This window comes from Xenopus laevis, chromosome 4L (genome assembly GCF_017654675.1).
Source record: "Xenopus laevis strain J_2021 chromosome 4L, Xenopus_laevis_v10.1, whole genome shotgun sequence".
NCBI lineage: Eukaryota > Metazoa > Chordata > Amphibia > Anura > Pipidae > Xenopus > Xenopus laevis.
The window spans coordinates 117112945-117128256 of NC_054377.1; the positions used below are offsets into that span (position 1 = coordinate 117112945).

General features: G+C 39.7%; 1 protein-coding gene across 1 annotated transcript; it reads left to right on the forward strand.

Annotated features, from left to right (window-relative positions):
• Window positions 1-2556: 2556 nt before the first annotated feature.
• Window positions 2557-13612, forward strand: fmo5.2.L (flavin containing dimethylaniline monoxygenase 5 gene 2 L homeolog). The gene is made up of 9 exons (XM_018258802.2): window positions 2557-2660; window positions 2917-3066; window positions 3163-3351; window positions 5542-5704; window positions 6879-7021; window positions 7694-7893; window positions 9183-9538; window positions 11556-11628; window positions 13069-13612. Exons 2-9 carry the CDS (start codon window positions 2935-2937, stop codon window positions 13424-13426), a joined length of 1614 nt encoding a protein of 537 aa, XP_018114291.1. The 5' UTR covers window positions 2557-2660; window positions 2917-2934; the 3' UTR covers window positions 13427-13612.
• Window positions 13613-15312: the final 1700 nt, after the last annotated feature.

A 15312-nucleotide genomic window follows, 5' to 3' on the forward strand; every position in this document is an offset into this window, starting at 1 on the left:
TATACTGCAGCTGCATGAGCAAAAGTTACTGTATTTATATGGAAAACAGTAAATTGCCCATATACATTTAGGTAAAAATTCAGTAATGTCCAACACTAGCTTGTAAATGTGTCCATGGTCCAAAACACCCTTTAGATTTATAAATAATACTTGGTTATGTAAGAACTTCAAGGCAGAGCCTGCTACTTGCTACTAAATCCCAGGGATTTCAGTAAAACTATTTACAGTATTAGTACATTGCTACTGATGAAGACTGCCAATTAGATATATTGTTCAAGACCTGCTACTAGGGTTTCAAAGTGGCCTAAACGCTGCCTATCTGAGTTTATTAACCACAGGCTGACCTACGAGGTTTCCCATGAATCCCATAACCTCTGAATATTAAAACATGGAGCATGTTCCCATAAATCATAACAGAGGTCAGAGGTCTGTTTAGTTAGGCTATACTACATTTAAATATACATAACCTGAAAATACTCCTCTTAATGTAAACTTAGGAGACTCCGGATCTTCTAGTACTACGCCAAAGCCTAACAATGACCTTAGAGGGCCCTATAGTTAGTTTGTGGGGTGTCTATTTTCTAAGAGATCTAAACAAAGAACAAGAAGCTATCCCTTTATCAAACTTGGCATGTACAGCCGCTGGATATTCTGGACTGGCAACATTTTACGATCAATGTAATTCGAAATCCTGATAGTGGTTAATCACAAACATTGCAGGCCTGTGTATAAAACTATTACTAATGTAAAATCTCACAAACTGGTAGATAGGGGCATTTAATGACCAGCCAATGTATTTTTTTTTAAAAAAACTTGTTTTTATTTAAAGAATTATACATGTTATAGTCATGACAAGACAGTGAGATAATATGATGTTCTGTTAGCGTAATATATCAAGTATGTAGTATCATAATAACTAATTGTTAATTGTTATTATGATACTACATACTTGATACATTATGCGTAACATTTGTAGTGGATATAGTAATTTGGGGAAAAAGAACATCTTAATGAAATGTATTCTTCCCAAAAGGTCAGATTAGCATGTTTCCATTGATGCATTTCTTGATGAATATTATCTATTATCTTCTGTATATTTAAGGCATACGTGTCCTTGTGATGTGACGGTAATTTAATCCCTAAGTATTTAATGTATAGCTTGGTCTTTTTAAAGGGAAAATGTGGGAGCCAATCTGAGGAGTCGGAGTGGTGGAGTTGTAGTGCCTCTGATTTGTCCAGGTTGATTTGAAATCCTGCCAATTTACCAAACCTTTGTATGAGTTGCAGTATTAGTGGTATTTCTGTTTTGGGTTGGTTGAGAAACAGTAATATGACATCTGCAAATGCTGTTACTTTTAAAGTCATATGACCTATTTTTATGCCTTGCATTTGTTGGCTATTAATTATTTGTCTCAGCAGTGGGTCAATCGCTACATTGAATAGGAGGGGGGACAGCGGGCAGCCTTGGCGTGTACCTCTATGAATCAGGAATCTATCTGAGTTAGTATTGTTTACTGTCAAAAAGGTAGTGGGTGTTAAGTATAGATTTTTAAAAAGATTTAACATGTGTATGCCAAAGTGTTGGAATTTCAGTAAGCGGCGTAATTGTGTGTGTGTGTAATTCTGTCAAAGGCCTTATCGGCATCCAAATTTACTAACATTCCGTGTTGTCTTTTTTCCAGGTTATTAACATATATAGCAGTAAGAATCTGTCGAAGGGCTCGAACTGGGTGGCGCTGTTTAAGAAATCCTACATGATTTTCGGTGAGTATTGACGGTAATATTTGTTGTAGTCTGTCTGCCATTATTTTGTTTAAAATTTTTAAATTCTGGTTTGAGAGTGAAATCGGTCTATAAGATTTCGGATCTGTAAGATCTCTACCTTCCTTTGGTATCAATATGATTCTAGCCACATTTGCCTCATGCCAGAGTGGATGTCCTTGTAGGGTATCAGTGTACAGGGTGTTTAGGAGTGGTGTTATCTCTGGTAGTAAGAGTTTATAAAATTCTGCTGATAATCCGTCTGGTCCTGGTGTTTTCCCAATCTTTAAATGCCGAATAGTATCTGATATTTATTTTTCTGTTATAGGGGCATCTAGGATTTCCCGATCTTGGACTGACAGTTTTTTAAGGCCGGCTTCCTGTAAGAATCGTAGGCCGTTGGTGGGATCATCTACTGGGGCCTCATAGAGCGGTTTAAAATGTTCCGACAGTATGTGTCTGATTTGTGTGGAATCTTGTGTCCACCCACCAGTAGTTTTAAGTTTTTGTATGTATGTGGTACGAGTTTGTTTTTTTGCTATACATGCTAGCAATTTCCCAGATTTGTTGCCATATCTGTAATATTGATTTGCTGTGTGGCTCAATGTATTATAAGCTCTTCCAGTCAATAATGTATCAAAAAGTGTTTTTGTCTCATTGTATTGATTTTTGTCCTCATCTGTATTCGTTCTTTTAAAGGTTTTGTAATGTTCTGTCAATTGATTCTGTAGCCAATTTATTTTTTTATGTACTGGGTGTGTTCAGGGCCCAGGGCAGGCTTCTTTGGACCCTTTATATAGCAATAGCTGCATATCCTGTGAGTCTGAGAACAAGTACACAGAAGCAAGAAGCATCTCCAAAAAGCAACATAGGCATTTGCCAGAAGAAACCCAGTGCAGGTAACAACATAAACCTCCTCTTTACATGGAATATATGCCACTGTCTGTGATATCTACATGATGCAGAAGAGTTATTAATGCTTCACAATTCGACACATTATATATCATCATTATCTTCTAAGTAGCCTGACTTGCACGGATTTGGTTTCTATAATAATAAGTCTGCACTATATATTGGTGTTTAGATTTCCATGATATATGCTCATGTTGGCATTGGACTTAAAGCTATCCACCTGATGTGTTTGTTTACTTTTAGCAAAATAAGTCAGGGATCATGGTGAAAAAGATCTGTGTGGTCGGGGCAGGTTCCAGTGGTCTAGCGGCCATCAAATGCTGCTTAGATGAGGATCTAGAGCCCACAAGCTTTGAGAGATATCATGACATTGGGGGTCTATGGAGATACAAGGTAAGCAGTTTGTATTATTTTTGTAATTGAAATAATGGTTTTATCATTCACAATGTTGGTAAGTCTTGCAGACAATATACACTTTTTTCCCTGCAGGAAGACCTTGAAGAAGGACGTGCTAGCATCTATAAATCTGTGATCATAAACACTTCCAAAGAGATGATGTGCTTCAGTGATTATCCCATCCCAGATGACTTCCCCAACTACATGCATAACTCCAAAATCATGGACTATTTCCGCATGTATGCCCAGAAGTTTAACTTGTTAAAATACATCCGCTTTAAGGTATTGTACTATCTATATATCTATACAGCTGTCTTCCCATGCATGCAATTACCTCATTTGTGTATGTATATATATATATATATATATATATATATATATATTTGAGCCGATTATAAAATGGACTTAAGCATGAATAAAGTGCAACGTTCAGTTATGCAGAAATTTAAAGTAACATAACTAAGGGGCCATGCTGTGTCTGTCAATAAATTGTAAGGGGCCAAGCTGCGTCTGTCATGAAATACTATGGGCCACTTAGTGTCAACATGAAATTGTAAGGGGCCACACTTTGTCTGTCGTGAAATAGGGAGGGGCAATGCTGTGACTGTCATGAAATTGTAAGGGGTCACGACACGTTTGTCGTGAAATAGTAGGGGGCCACACTGTGTTTTTTATAAAATGTTAAGGGGCCACGCTGCATCTGTCATGAAATGCTATGAGGCCACACTGTGTCTTTCATAAAATGTTAAGGGTCCACGCTGTGTCTGTCATAAAATGTTTATCCGTGGCATGGGTTCACAACAATGTCTTAACTCACACACTGACAGAAGCTGCTGCCTTCCATATCATCGTCACCCAACCTGAACTACACTTGCGAGTATATAATATATATATTGTGGGAATTTCACTCAAGCTCAGTAGAAAGCCAATGCCATCCAGGTAACTTTCCTGGAAAATCCATATGTTTTATTCACAAAGGAGTTTTCCACAGAACAGTAATGTGTAAGTATGTGATAAAAGTACAGTAACTTACAGTTCTTGTCCAGTAATCAGAACTGCCTGGTAAACTGATTCACTGGCTGCTATGGTTGCCAGCCAGCCACAATTTATCAGCCCAGTGGCTAAATCACCCCAGCTAGGGCAAGGGCCTTAAAGAAGAGAAGTAACCCCCCCCAATAAGGAAAGCCCCTATGTACTACCCTATATAGTCCCCCTCCCTGCTTCGCCCCACATAGTTGATAACCCCTGAAAGTGCCCCTAACACAGAAATCCAGTATCAGTGCAGAGTATGCGCAGTGGAGCTCATGGGCGCCATCTTCCTGCTCTTCGGATTTCTATCTTAAGTGAACTCTGTATTGGCGCAGTTGGAGCAGTCTTCCAGTTCATAGCAACTGCGCATGTGCCAAAAGTGCCGTGAATTACCAAAGGGAAGGAAGAGGAGCTGAAAATACCAAAGAGCTGGGGTAATCGACTATGCGGGGGTGGGGAAACAAGGAGGGGGGGCTATCTAGGGTAGTATGTAGGGCCTTCTTATTGGCGAGGTTTAGTTCTCCTTTAATGACAAATTCAGGGGGAATGTAATAGCCAGTATATTTGTTACACCCTGTAAATCCCTCCCTTCCCTGACTCTGATGCTGACAAATAAACCCTTACATGGAGAGCTATTCCCTGCCCATTTCCACACCCACTCCATCCATTTGCCACCTTCTCTGCCCAGTTCCCTGCCCAGTGATGTCAACGTGCTATATGATGTCACTCCTACTTCCCTGACACAAAAGCTGGTTTTAGTCAAGCGAAAAGGTGGAAACCCTACTAGTTTTAACCCCACTTAGGTGGATAGTCCATAATATAGTCTCCAACAGAATGGCACAAGAATATATCTATAAATCTCTCTCACAGACATATCATACATGTCCTCCTTCCTGCTTCTTCCCTGGTTAGAGCCCCCCCCCCCCTCCCCAGGTGCCTTGAAGTCTGCTTCCACCTTGAAGTCTGCTTCCACTATCTTTAAGACAGATAGTGTGGAAAGATGGTGCCATTAGTAGCATAACAGCCTCAGAAAAAGACTTGCATAACAGGTGTAGTCTTGTGAGTTAGTGCCAGTAGCATCAGGATAGTAGAAAAAAAAGTACTTTGGCTGAGGGATAGCAGGTAGATCAAGATGGTGGCAACAAGCAGGGTCATTAGATTCTGTGCTGCTCTGTGTATGTCTCCTGGATCTCTTGGTTCTGACCTTGGACTGTTTAATGCAGTTGCAGTTTACTAGCTGCCTCTCAGGATCTCAGGCCGGTTTTAAGAACTTATCTATCTGCCACTTATACTTTATCTACTGCTTAACTTTTGTTCTGAACCCTTGTTCAAACATTCCATCATGTAGAGTAATTGTTTTGGATATTATCATGCAGCTAACGTCTATTCAGAAATGTACACATTTCCTGATGATGCCCCTAATAGGATTTCTCTCCTTTCCAGACTACTGTGTGTAGCATTAAGAAGCGCCCGGACTTTGCTATCAGTGGCCAATGGGAAATAGTGACAGAGTGTGATGGAAAGCAGGACATGGGCATCTATGATGGAGTGCTGGTGTGCAGTGGCCATCATACTTTCCCTCATCTGCCACTGGGATCCTTTCCAGGTAATGACAATGACACATACCACCCAATTGTCCTGTTTTTTGTGTGACAGTCACGATTTTGACATCTCATCCCGCAGTCCCGGAGTGTTACTGAAATGTCCCGAGTTTCTCTTTAAGTGCAGGCGCACTTTTGCCAGAAAGAGATACAGTTTCTAAAATTTAATCAGATAAGAGCCTTTTTTGACAGAGAGCCCAGAATACTCAGCGCCGGCACAAAGATATTTGTATCAATTTCAGATAAGTAAAGATACATTTGTATCTATTTAAGATAATCAAAGATACAATTGCAACTATTTAAGTTAAGTAGATCTCTTGGGAAAACTGAACAATCTTGAGCAAAACTGTAATAACACATAAAACCTGACTCTAAAACCCCCAGTAATATGTTCAGACTTTCCATAACCTGAAAATTTTGTAAAATGGACAAGGTATTTAGGGGGTGTGGCCACAAAATGGCAGTGGTCCAACTAATTTCCATTGTGCTGTGCACAGCAGAACTTTTTGTCCCTCTTTCTGACTTTTAAATGTTGGGAGGTATAACTGACAGACTTGTAATTCTTCCTCACTGAGATACTTTCTGTTCCCTTAATTATTGTGTGTTGGATCTTACTGAGCAAAATGCAAAATTCTTTCATGAAGGACAAATCCGAACCCTAATTTGCAGATGCGTGAAGTCACGTGATTTTTCAGATTCAGTTCCGAACCAAATCCTGGATTCAGTGAATCCCTATCAATAGAATTTGCAATCACATGTTGTGTAACATTCAGGCAAAAAACCTTTGGTCAGGTGATAGTTGCACTTTAACACTCAGCTAAGGCAGCAATTAGCAGGTGTCTGTACATAAATCTGTATTAGCTGGAGTGTCCCCAATTCTCCAGAGGTATGTGGGTGCTCTTACTAACACATATAGTTATTGACGGCACGGTGCTCTTACTAAGACAAGCGCAATCTTTACAGCCACTAGGCCACTGACCTCCATGAAACTGAGGATGAGACTCCTTTGCTCTTCATTAGAGATATTATTCTTCCTCCAGAATGGGAGCTGCATTGAGCCTGCTTATTGTTAAACTTGAACGGGCGAGTGGTAACCATTGTCAAGCCTCTAAATCTGTGACTGACTTTACTTTGCTTTGTAAAACATGTGATGAATAGTTACCTCTCCCCTTCTGACAGGTACTGAGAAGTTCAAAGGCCAGTACTTCCACAGTCGGGAATACAAATACCCTCATCCGTTCCAGGACAAGAGGATCATTGTCATTGGCATAGGGAATTCTGGAGGGGACTTGGCAGTAGAACTTAGTGCTGTTGCGCAACAGGTACATCCACTTGAATAATAGGAATGTCTAATGTTCCTAATAGAATATCATTTTATTTCTGTTGGTTGAAATAAAATGCTTTTACAGTTGAGATATCACAGTTTTATAAGAGGAGCGTGTCTGCTAAAGCACCAAAGCCAAACAACTTTTACATAAACAGTCCAAGTCCCATGAAATCATAATACTAAAGGGAAATTTGGTTGCCTGAAGTCTGTTATGCATTTTTTTTTTATTTAACCTATTTCTTGCAAGAGGCATCACTTCTACTCTGTGGTACTCCAGCCCTCAGTGACTGCAAAGTGTCGGCAGCTTATTGGCCATCTATGGGGCTCTGAAAAGAGTCTGCCCAACCAATATGGGATCAGAGATTGGTTAGCTATCTATTGGGCTGGTTTGAAATTTTCTTTGGATGAGGACCACATTGGCCACTGCACTGCATTGGTCTCACAACACCCAATGAAACCTACCATCTGCCTGTGTGACAAGCATGTTTTGGTAGACACCAGGGACCAGTCTCTAGGCCACATATTTTCTGTGTATCCTTAGAGAGATGGCTGCAAGGATATTTTTATGGTAGGGAGCTCACAGACAGTTCTCTGCATATATAGAAATTCCTTTATGTCCCCTTGCAAGATAACTTTGCGCGAAGAACAGTTTATTTGTTATTTGCAGGTATACCTTAGCACCAGGAGAGGAGCGTGGGTCATCAATCGAGTCCATGATGAAGGCTACCCACTAGATGTCGTTTTGTTCAGCCGATTTAAAAACATCATCAAGGAGTACTTGACTACTGACATGCTGAATTCCTGGGCTGAGAAAAGGCTGAATGCACGTTTTAATCATGAGAACTTTGGACTCAAACCTAAGCACAGGTATAGTAACCACCCTAGTGTCTTACATGGTATAGTGAGTAGAAGACCTGGTTTAAAACTGGGGGGTCCTGCTTAATTCAGATAGTTGTGGAACCTCAGCTTCAGAAAACTGATTTAAATTATAGCCGATCAACCTGGGGCACTCCAGCTATGGGATTATTGGACATCTTTTTAGCTGGGAGGTTTTCGCTGACAGCAACTGGTTGGCCCAAGATGGCTATCCCTGATGTAACTACTAAATATAAAATATATACATAATGACATGTTATTATAGAGTATCATTTCATTTTTATCTCCGCAAACACTCCCATTTCCTATCACACTAAAGGGTAATTTACTATTACTCCAGACACAAGTGCTAGAGCACCCCTGAGTACTCATTTAAATAGGATTATGATCTGCATTCTGGATGCGCGCTGTGCCTAGCACTTAATTTGCACAGAGAGCAGTGCCTGGGTATATAGGGTATATATTATAGTTCCTAACTTCCATTTTGGAGCACAGAGACCAGTCAGTGCTATTGCAAAAATTGCAGGGCAGGGTACAAAGCATGAAAAACACTTCAGTTTGCACTTTCTTTTGCATTTTGCCCCTTGACCTGCATTTTGTAAATGACCCCTAGGATTTTTCCATTATCTGAAGTGGATTAAGGCTTAAACGGGAACTATGGTGAAAATTAAAATTTTATATAAGCTCCATCTCACTGAAATAATAAACTTTCTAAATAAAATCAATTAAAAATTCTGTATCGTTTCTGAAATCTGAATCAAGTTTATGTTTTCTATCCCTCTCTCAGCATTTGTTTCTCTTCATTCCGTCTTCATGCAGGAGTTGGGTGTCAGATTTTTATTGACAGTTAGATCCAATATCTTATGGGGGGGGTTTCCTTTCCTAGCAGATGTATTAGAGCTCACTCAAATAACTGATTCCAGTACAAACAAAATAACTGACTTTTGCACACATTCTGCATGTAGAGACAGGATATCTGGTGATTTTAATAGATTAAGCTCTAATACATCTTCTAGGCAAAAGGAGCCTCCCTATAAGATATATTGGATTTAACTGCCTTTCAAAATCAGACTCCCAGCTCCTGCATGAAGACAGAATGAAGAGAAACAGATGCTGAGAGGGGGATGGTGAAGAGTATCTTGATTAATTTCAGAAACGGTTCAGAATATTTAATTGATTATATTTAAAAAGTTTGTAATTTCAGTATGCTGAAGATATTACATTTTCATTTTTGCAATAGTTCCCCTTTAATTCTCAGTATTTTGTGAACCCATGGGCAGAATTCTCAGCCAACATCCAACCATCAATGATGACCTGCCAAACCGCATCATCTCAGGCAAAGTGATTATGAAGGCCAACGTGAAGGAGTTCACAGAAACGGATGCGATTTTTGAAGATGGAACGATTGAAAAAAACATCGATGTGGTATTTTTTGCCACTGGCTACAGTTTCTCCTTTCCCTTCTTTGAAGATTCAGATCTCAACACAGAAAACAACAAGATACCATTGTACAAATTTGTTTTCCCGCCACATTTAGAGAAGTCTACGGTGGCCTGTATAGGCCTTATTCAACCCATTGGGGCCATCATGCCCATCTCAGAGCTGCAATGTCGCTGGGCAGTGCGAGTTTTCAAAGGTTAGTATATACTGATTGTCTGGGTGGATGTTCTGAAGGGCTTTATTCCACTTTAAACCAGTTGTCAATGAATTCACACTCCCTTTAATTTCTCTGTTTCCTTTCCAACAATTCTGTTATGGCAAATACTAATAGGGAGTGTGTCATAATGCCATGAACTGCGCATCAATACATGTTTAATATATCAGAATATACAGTCATATTTCAAATCAAGTATCTTGATTAATTTTGGTGCAAATGTTAAAAAAAACAAGAAAAGTGTATAATTTTTCTTCCATTTTGACTCAAGCTGACGCTACAGAGACAGAACAGCCGTTTTTCTCTCATTTCTTCTACTAACAGGATACAATTGTGCAAAATCTCTTTGGGGCCTATTATTATATGGGGCCTATTATTCAGAATTCTTGGGGCATTCCGGATGACAGATCTTTCTGTAATATGGATCTTCATATCTTAAATCTACTAGAAAATCATGTAAACATTAAATAAACCCAATAGGCTGGTTTTGCTTCCAATAAGAATTAATAATATCTTAGTTGGGATCAAGTACAAGGTACTGTTTTATTATTACAGAGAAAAAGGAAATCATTTTTTAAAATTTTGATTATTTGAATAAAATGGAGATGGCTTTTCCATAATTCAGAAATTTTGGGATAATAGGTTTCTGCATAATGGATCCCAATACCTGTAGTTTATCTAGGAGGTAGAAAGGGGTTGGTCTTAATGATGCAACGACCTGATTTAGAACTGGGGGCCTTGTGTGTGCTGACTGCTGTTCCTCCAGCATGAGCCACAGAAGAAGGTGGTGTAATTGGGGCCTGGCAGATTATGTTAATGTATGTTTTTTCTGTTTGTATTCCCTGGGCCACACCCTTAATCCAGCTGCAGGTAATAGTTCAATTAAAGGGCCATACACAGACTGACAAAAGCTGCAGACAGACAAATTCAGAAGTTTATTGCCCAGTGTATAGGGCCCTCCAACGAGCTTCCACAATTAACATCTGGACGAAAATTGGACAGATGTTGATCGGGGTGCCTTAAAATTCCTGTCGGATCGAGGACCAGGTTGGTTCACAGATGCGGCTCTTGGTCCGACCGCCAGCATTACCAGCGCTGAGATCTGATTAATATCAGCCCGGTATCTCCCGCTCAAAGGTGGGCATAACGTGGTTAGATCCGCTCATTTGACAACCTCGCCGTGCAAGCAGATCTTTTCGTGTATGGGTCCCTTTATTTTGCCACTGCCAGTAACCTGTGCTCAATCATTAGCCTAAGCCTAAATCAATGTTCTTCATTGTGTTCTTGACTAAGCCTCTAGTTCTTGATTGTGTTCCTAGTTACTCAAATCCTTTAGTCCTGTTCCTGTATATTATAACCTGAATTGCTTGATTCTGTCTCATAAGTCTGATTCTGCCCTGCCTTCATTCCCATATTTTGTCTCCCCAGTTTTGACCCATGGCATGATATTTTTCTGCCTTTGGCCTTTGGCTTTCCTCAAAACAGCTGTGTGCCCAGCCTCTTGCATTAGTTATTTTCTGCTCCGTATACTCTGGTTTCTGTCTTTCTAGTAAATTCTGTTTCTAAACCTTGGTTATTGGCAAATGGTTATTCTGCAGTTGGATCCTTACAAACCATTAAAACCAGCATCTAATAAAATGATCCAGCCTAACATTGAGTCAGCATATCCTAGGTCCCTGGTTCTAAACCAGGTAGTTCCAAACAGTTTTATTTGCTCCCCCAGGTTGCACCATTTATTTCAAGTAAACGTCCTATTTACATTAACATTAACCAGTGCAATTAAACACTGTTTTTCTTTTAAGATATTTTTCAACAAAGGAGTGTTACTATTGTATTGTCATTCAAAAATTCTAGTGAGGGAGTTGTTTTTTGGGGCTGCTTGTAGGGCCAGGTGGTTACATTCGCTGTATGAGACTCTTGATACTTGTGAGCTTTGGCCACTCACTGATGTAACTGGACTAGACACAAAAGCAATTTTATGATATACTTGTACTTCTAGGCCTGGCTAAGCTGCCTTCCCAGGAGGACATGCTGACAGATGTAGCCTGCAAGGAGAAAGAAATGGAATGCCGGTAAATAAAAAGAAAGCACTAATTAATTGCATTTTAGATTATTATAATAAAGGGGGGTCCAGTTGTATTGGAAGTGAACAAATACACATTTACTTACCATATTTGCTGCTGCTGATTCACAGCACATGCTCTGGCCTATTGTTTAAAGGGAATGTTCACCTTTGAGTTAATTCTTGGTATGTTAGAGAAAGTAACTTTCACCTGGTCTTCCTTATCTAATTTATATGATTTTTTTTTAAATTATTCTGCCTCTTACTCACTTGTAGTGTATTATTTCTGTTTCTTCACTGACCCCAGCAACCAAACCAAAATAACCATGAGGCTTTTTTGTGGTTGCTATTATTTTTCCTATTCATCCACAATTCTCACTTGCTAACCACTGCCTACAGCTTTAGAATAAAAATAGAATAAAAATTGTAAATAATTCGAAGTGAAGACTGTATGCAAATTGTCTTACAATTCCCTACCATAAGCCATACTTAGGTTGGGTCCTGATGATGGTCATTAAATGTGTTGTTCACGCTTAAGTTACCTTTTAATATGTTGTAGATTGTCCAACTGTTAGCAACTTTTCAACTGGTCTTCATTTTTAATTGTTATGGTTTTTTAAATATTTGTGTTTTTCTTTGCCTGTTTCCAGCTGTCAGATGGGGCCACTGACCCCAGTAGCCAAAAAGCAATTGCACTGCATGGCTAAAAATGTATTGTTATTGAAATCTGAAGCTACCAAGGCAGTTTATTGCCAATCGATTAGCCACAAAAGTGCAAGTTAGAACGCCATTTTAATTCTTTAGAATGTTTTTCCATACCTGAGTAAACAGCTCTAGATACTGTCTCTGTTTGTTTAGGATAGCAACTGTCATATTAGATTGCTGTGACATCACTTCCTGCCTGAGTCTCTCCCTGCTCACTCATAGCTCTGGGCTCAGATTACAGCAGGGAGGGGGAGAGAGGAACAAACTGAGCATGCTCAAGCCTTAGCCCTGGAGGTTTAAGCTGAAAACAGGAAGTCTGATACAGAAGCCCATGTGTACACAATAGAAGGAAAGAAATGCTGTGTTTCTTTTGACAGAGGAATCAGCGCAGCATTACTTTGAGGGCTTACTGGTGTATTTATATAGACCTTTCTGATAAGGCTTGATTAGATTTAACCTTTCCTTCTCCTTTAAAATATGAAAGTCTACATTATACTAAAAGTTAGTTCTAAGGTGAACAACCCCTTTAAAGTAAGTGGCGAGGCAATTGCCAGTTTTAGTCAGTTATCAGTAAAGTCATAAAAGGGGCAATTGCCAATTTGGTTTCACAAGACTCATGGCCAGATCAGGGATTCTTTATAAGTGGGTGAAACTGTTACCTGTTTTATATATAGGTACAAACCAGATTCTTCTGAATAAAACCAGGTCCTTTTCCTTTCTTTTGTGTTTTTTTCCTTCTCTAAAGATATGTGACAAGCCCTCGGCACACAATCCAAGTTGATTATGTGGATTACATGGATGAATTGGCCTCCCAGTTTGGAGTTAAGCCGAACTTGTTCCATTTCCTCTTTACTGATCCGGTTTTAGCCTGGGAGCTGTTCTTTGGGCCCTGCACTCCCTATCAGTATAGACTGATGGGCTCCAACAAGTGGCAAGAAGCGAGGAAGGCAATCCTTACCCAACAAGAGCGCATTATTAAACCCACAAAGTCCAGAGTACTGGTTGATGATGACATGAAAAGACACCATTCTGGGATACCATTCCCTTTGAAACTCCTGGCTGTCTTTGCCCTCCTGGCTGCAGTTTACTTCATTTATGTTTAAGTATTGTACCGGCTATGTCATTTCATTGACCAATAATACATACAATTAATACATGTTCCAGCATTATATAATGAATATAGTAGCTCACCTGCAGACATACATGTGTATTATATGATCTTGATTGATATGAATGCAAAAACATAATGGAGACCTAAATAATGAATAAAAAATTAAGGGGAATCATAAGGAAGACTTGTGAGTTAGTGTTGAGACAAAGAGTTGCTGTTGCCATATTTGTACCTAGAGCAGCCACATACAACTCAAAGCACAAGGAAAGATGAAATCACTAAGGAGGTGCCACTTTGTTAGGATTAAAGAAAGACAAGACACACTTGTAATTTCTTTATGACATGGAATTACATTGATGTGACCATACAAAACCAAAATACAGATTTCCAAATGCTTCCCAGCCACAACACAATATGAATAAATACTAGCCTTACTTATTACCCTTCTCTCTTTCATCCTACCCCCACTTTTATTCAGTAATAAATAAAAGGAAAATTCAAGACTAGTCAATGCTCATGTAGGGAATGTGTAGGAGTAAACTGTCCCTACTGTGAGAAAGTATAAGCTATGCCCTGGAGAAGGGATGGTGTAATGTACTCGTCTATCAGGAACCTTGAAAACAGCGGGTACATTCAGATGCACATGGAACCCCTATAGATTCCGGTGTTCACCGACGCCCGGGCTTTCTGCTGCGGAACCAACAAGGAATTAGTACGTATGATAGTAACAAGGCCGTAAAGAGGTAAAGAGCAAGGATTAGGCAAGGTGTAGTCAAAAATGGGCAAAATAGTTGAGGCAGGAGGCAAAAATCAGAGTCAAAACAGGCAGAAGTAAAAAAAAAACCAGAGTATTCCAAACAGTAATAACGCTTCGGCAGAATCTGTAAACAGAAGGCAGCTTGGGCACTGTTACAATAAAGACAAGCCCTTTTAAAGAGGAATTGGCTCCAAAAATGCAAATCTGGCGCTGAAAAATTACTTCATGACGCTCGGAGTCAAAACCTGAGTGTCATGATTCTCAGCGTCAAGCGCTGGCGAAGCGACGGCAGAATCACTTGTGCCCGGCCAGTGCAGGTGACGTTACTGGAGGCACTTGCTCATCAGACTGGAAGAGACACGCCAGGAGGTAAGACCCCAAAGAAATCTCCCGGCGTGTCTTACAGATGGGTTCTCATAGGCCCTGAGGCAGCAACGGTAGCTCCTTTTTTTCTAGTCTATAAAAGGGGTGGGAGCTCATGGTTATGCTTCTTTGGACTCCACTCCAGGTGGGAGTAGGTGCTGCTGAAGAGCCTGAGCAAGTAGGATTCTATAAAAAGATTAAGCTCCAAGGTAACCAAGCCTTAATGAAGTCAGTGATAAGAAACCCAATAAATGAACTTTGCATGTATCATGTGATATTATGCTGTAACCATTTGGTATGAAAAGGAATATAATAAATCGACTTTTCCTGGTGAAGAACCACTGGCACCCACATCTCTTTGTTAGTGAATGTGTTGAAACTTATAGTTCATCCCGAGACCCTTTCCGAATTCTGCAAGGGTCTAGCTGAGGTGAGATGGTGCGTATAGCAATGCTCTTACCCTTGGAGCAGCTAAGTAAGGTAACTCTATCTATGATACACTTGTATCTTAGCCAACCATAACCCTCTCCCCTTCTTTTCTCATTCCCTACTTTTTGTGTACCTCTTTGGTCACCAGTTTGGTTCCTCTTATTTTTGTTACTTGTTTTGTTATTAATTAATTATTATTATTATAAATAGGGATGTAGCGAATGGATTCAGGGGTTCGCCGAATCCAAAATAGTGGATTCAGTGCATCCTTAATTATGAATAATAATAATAACAATAATAATAATAATATCCCTTCTAATATAAGTTCC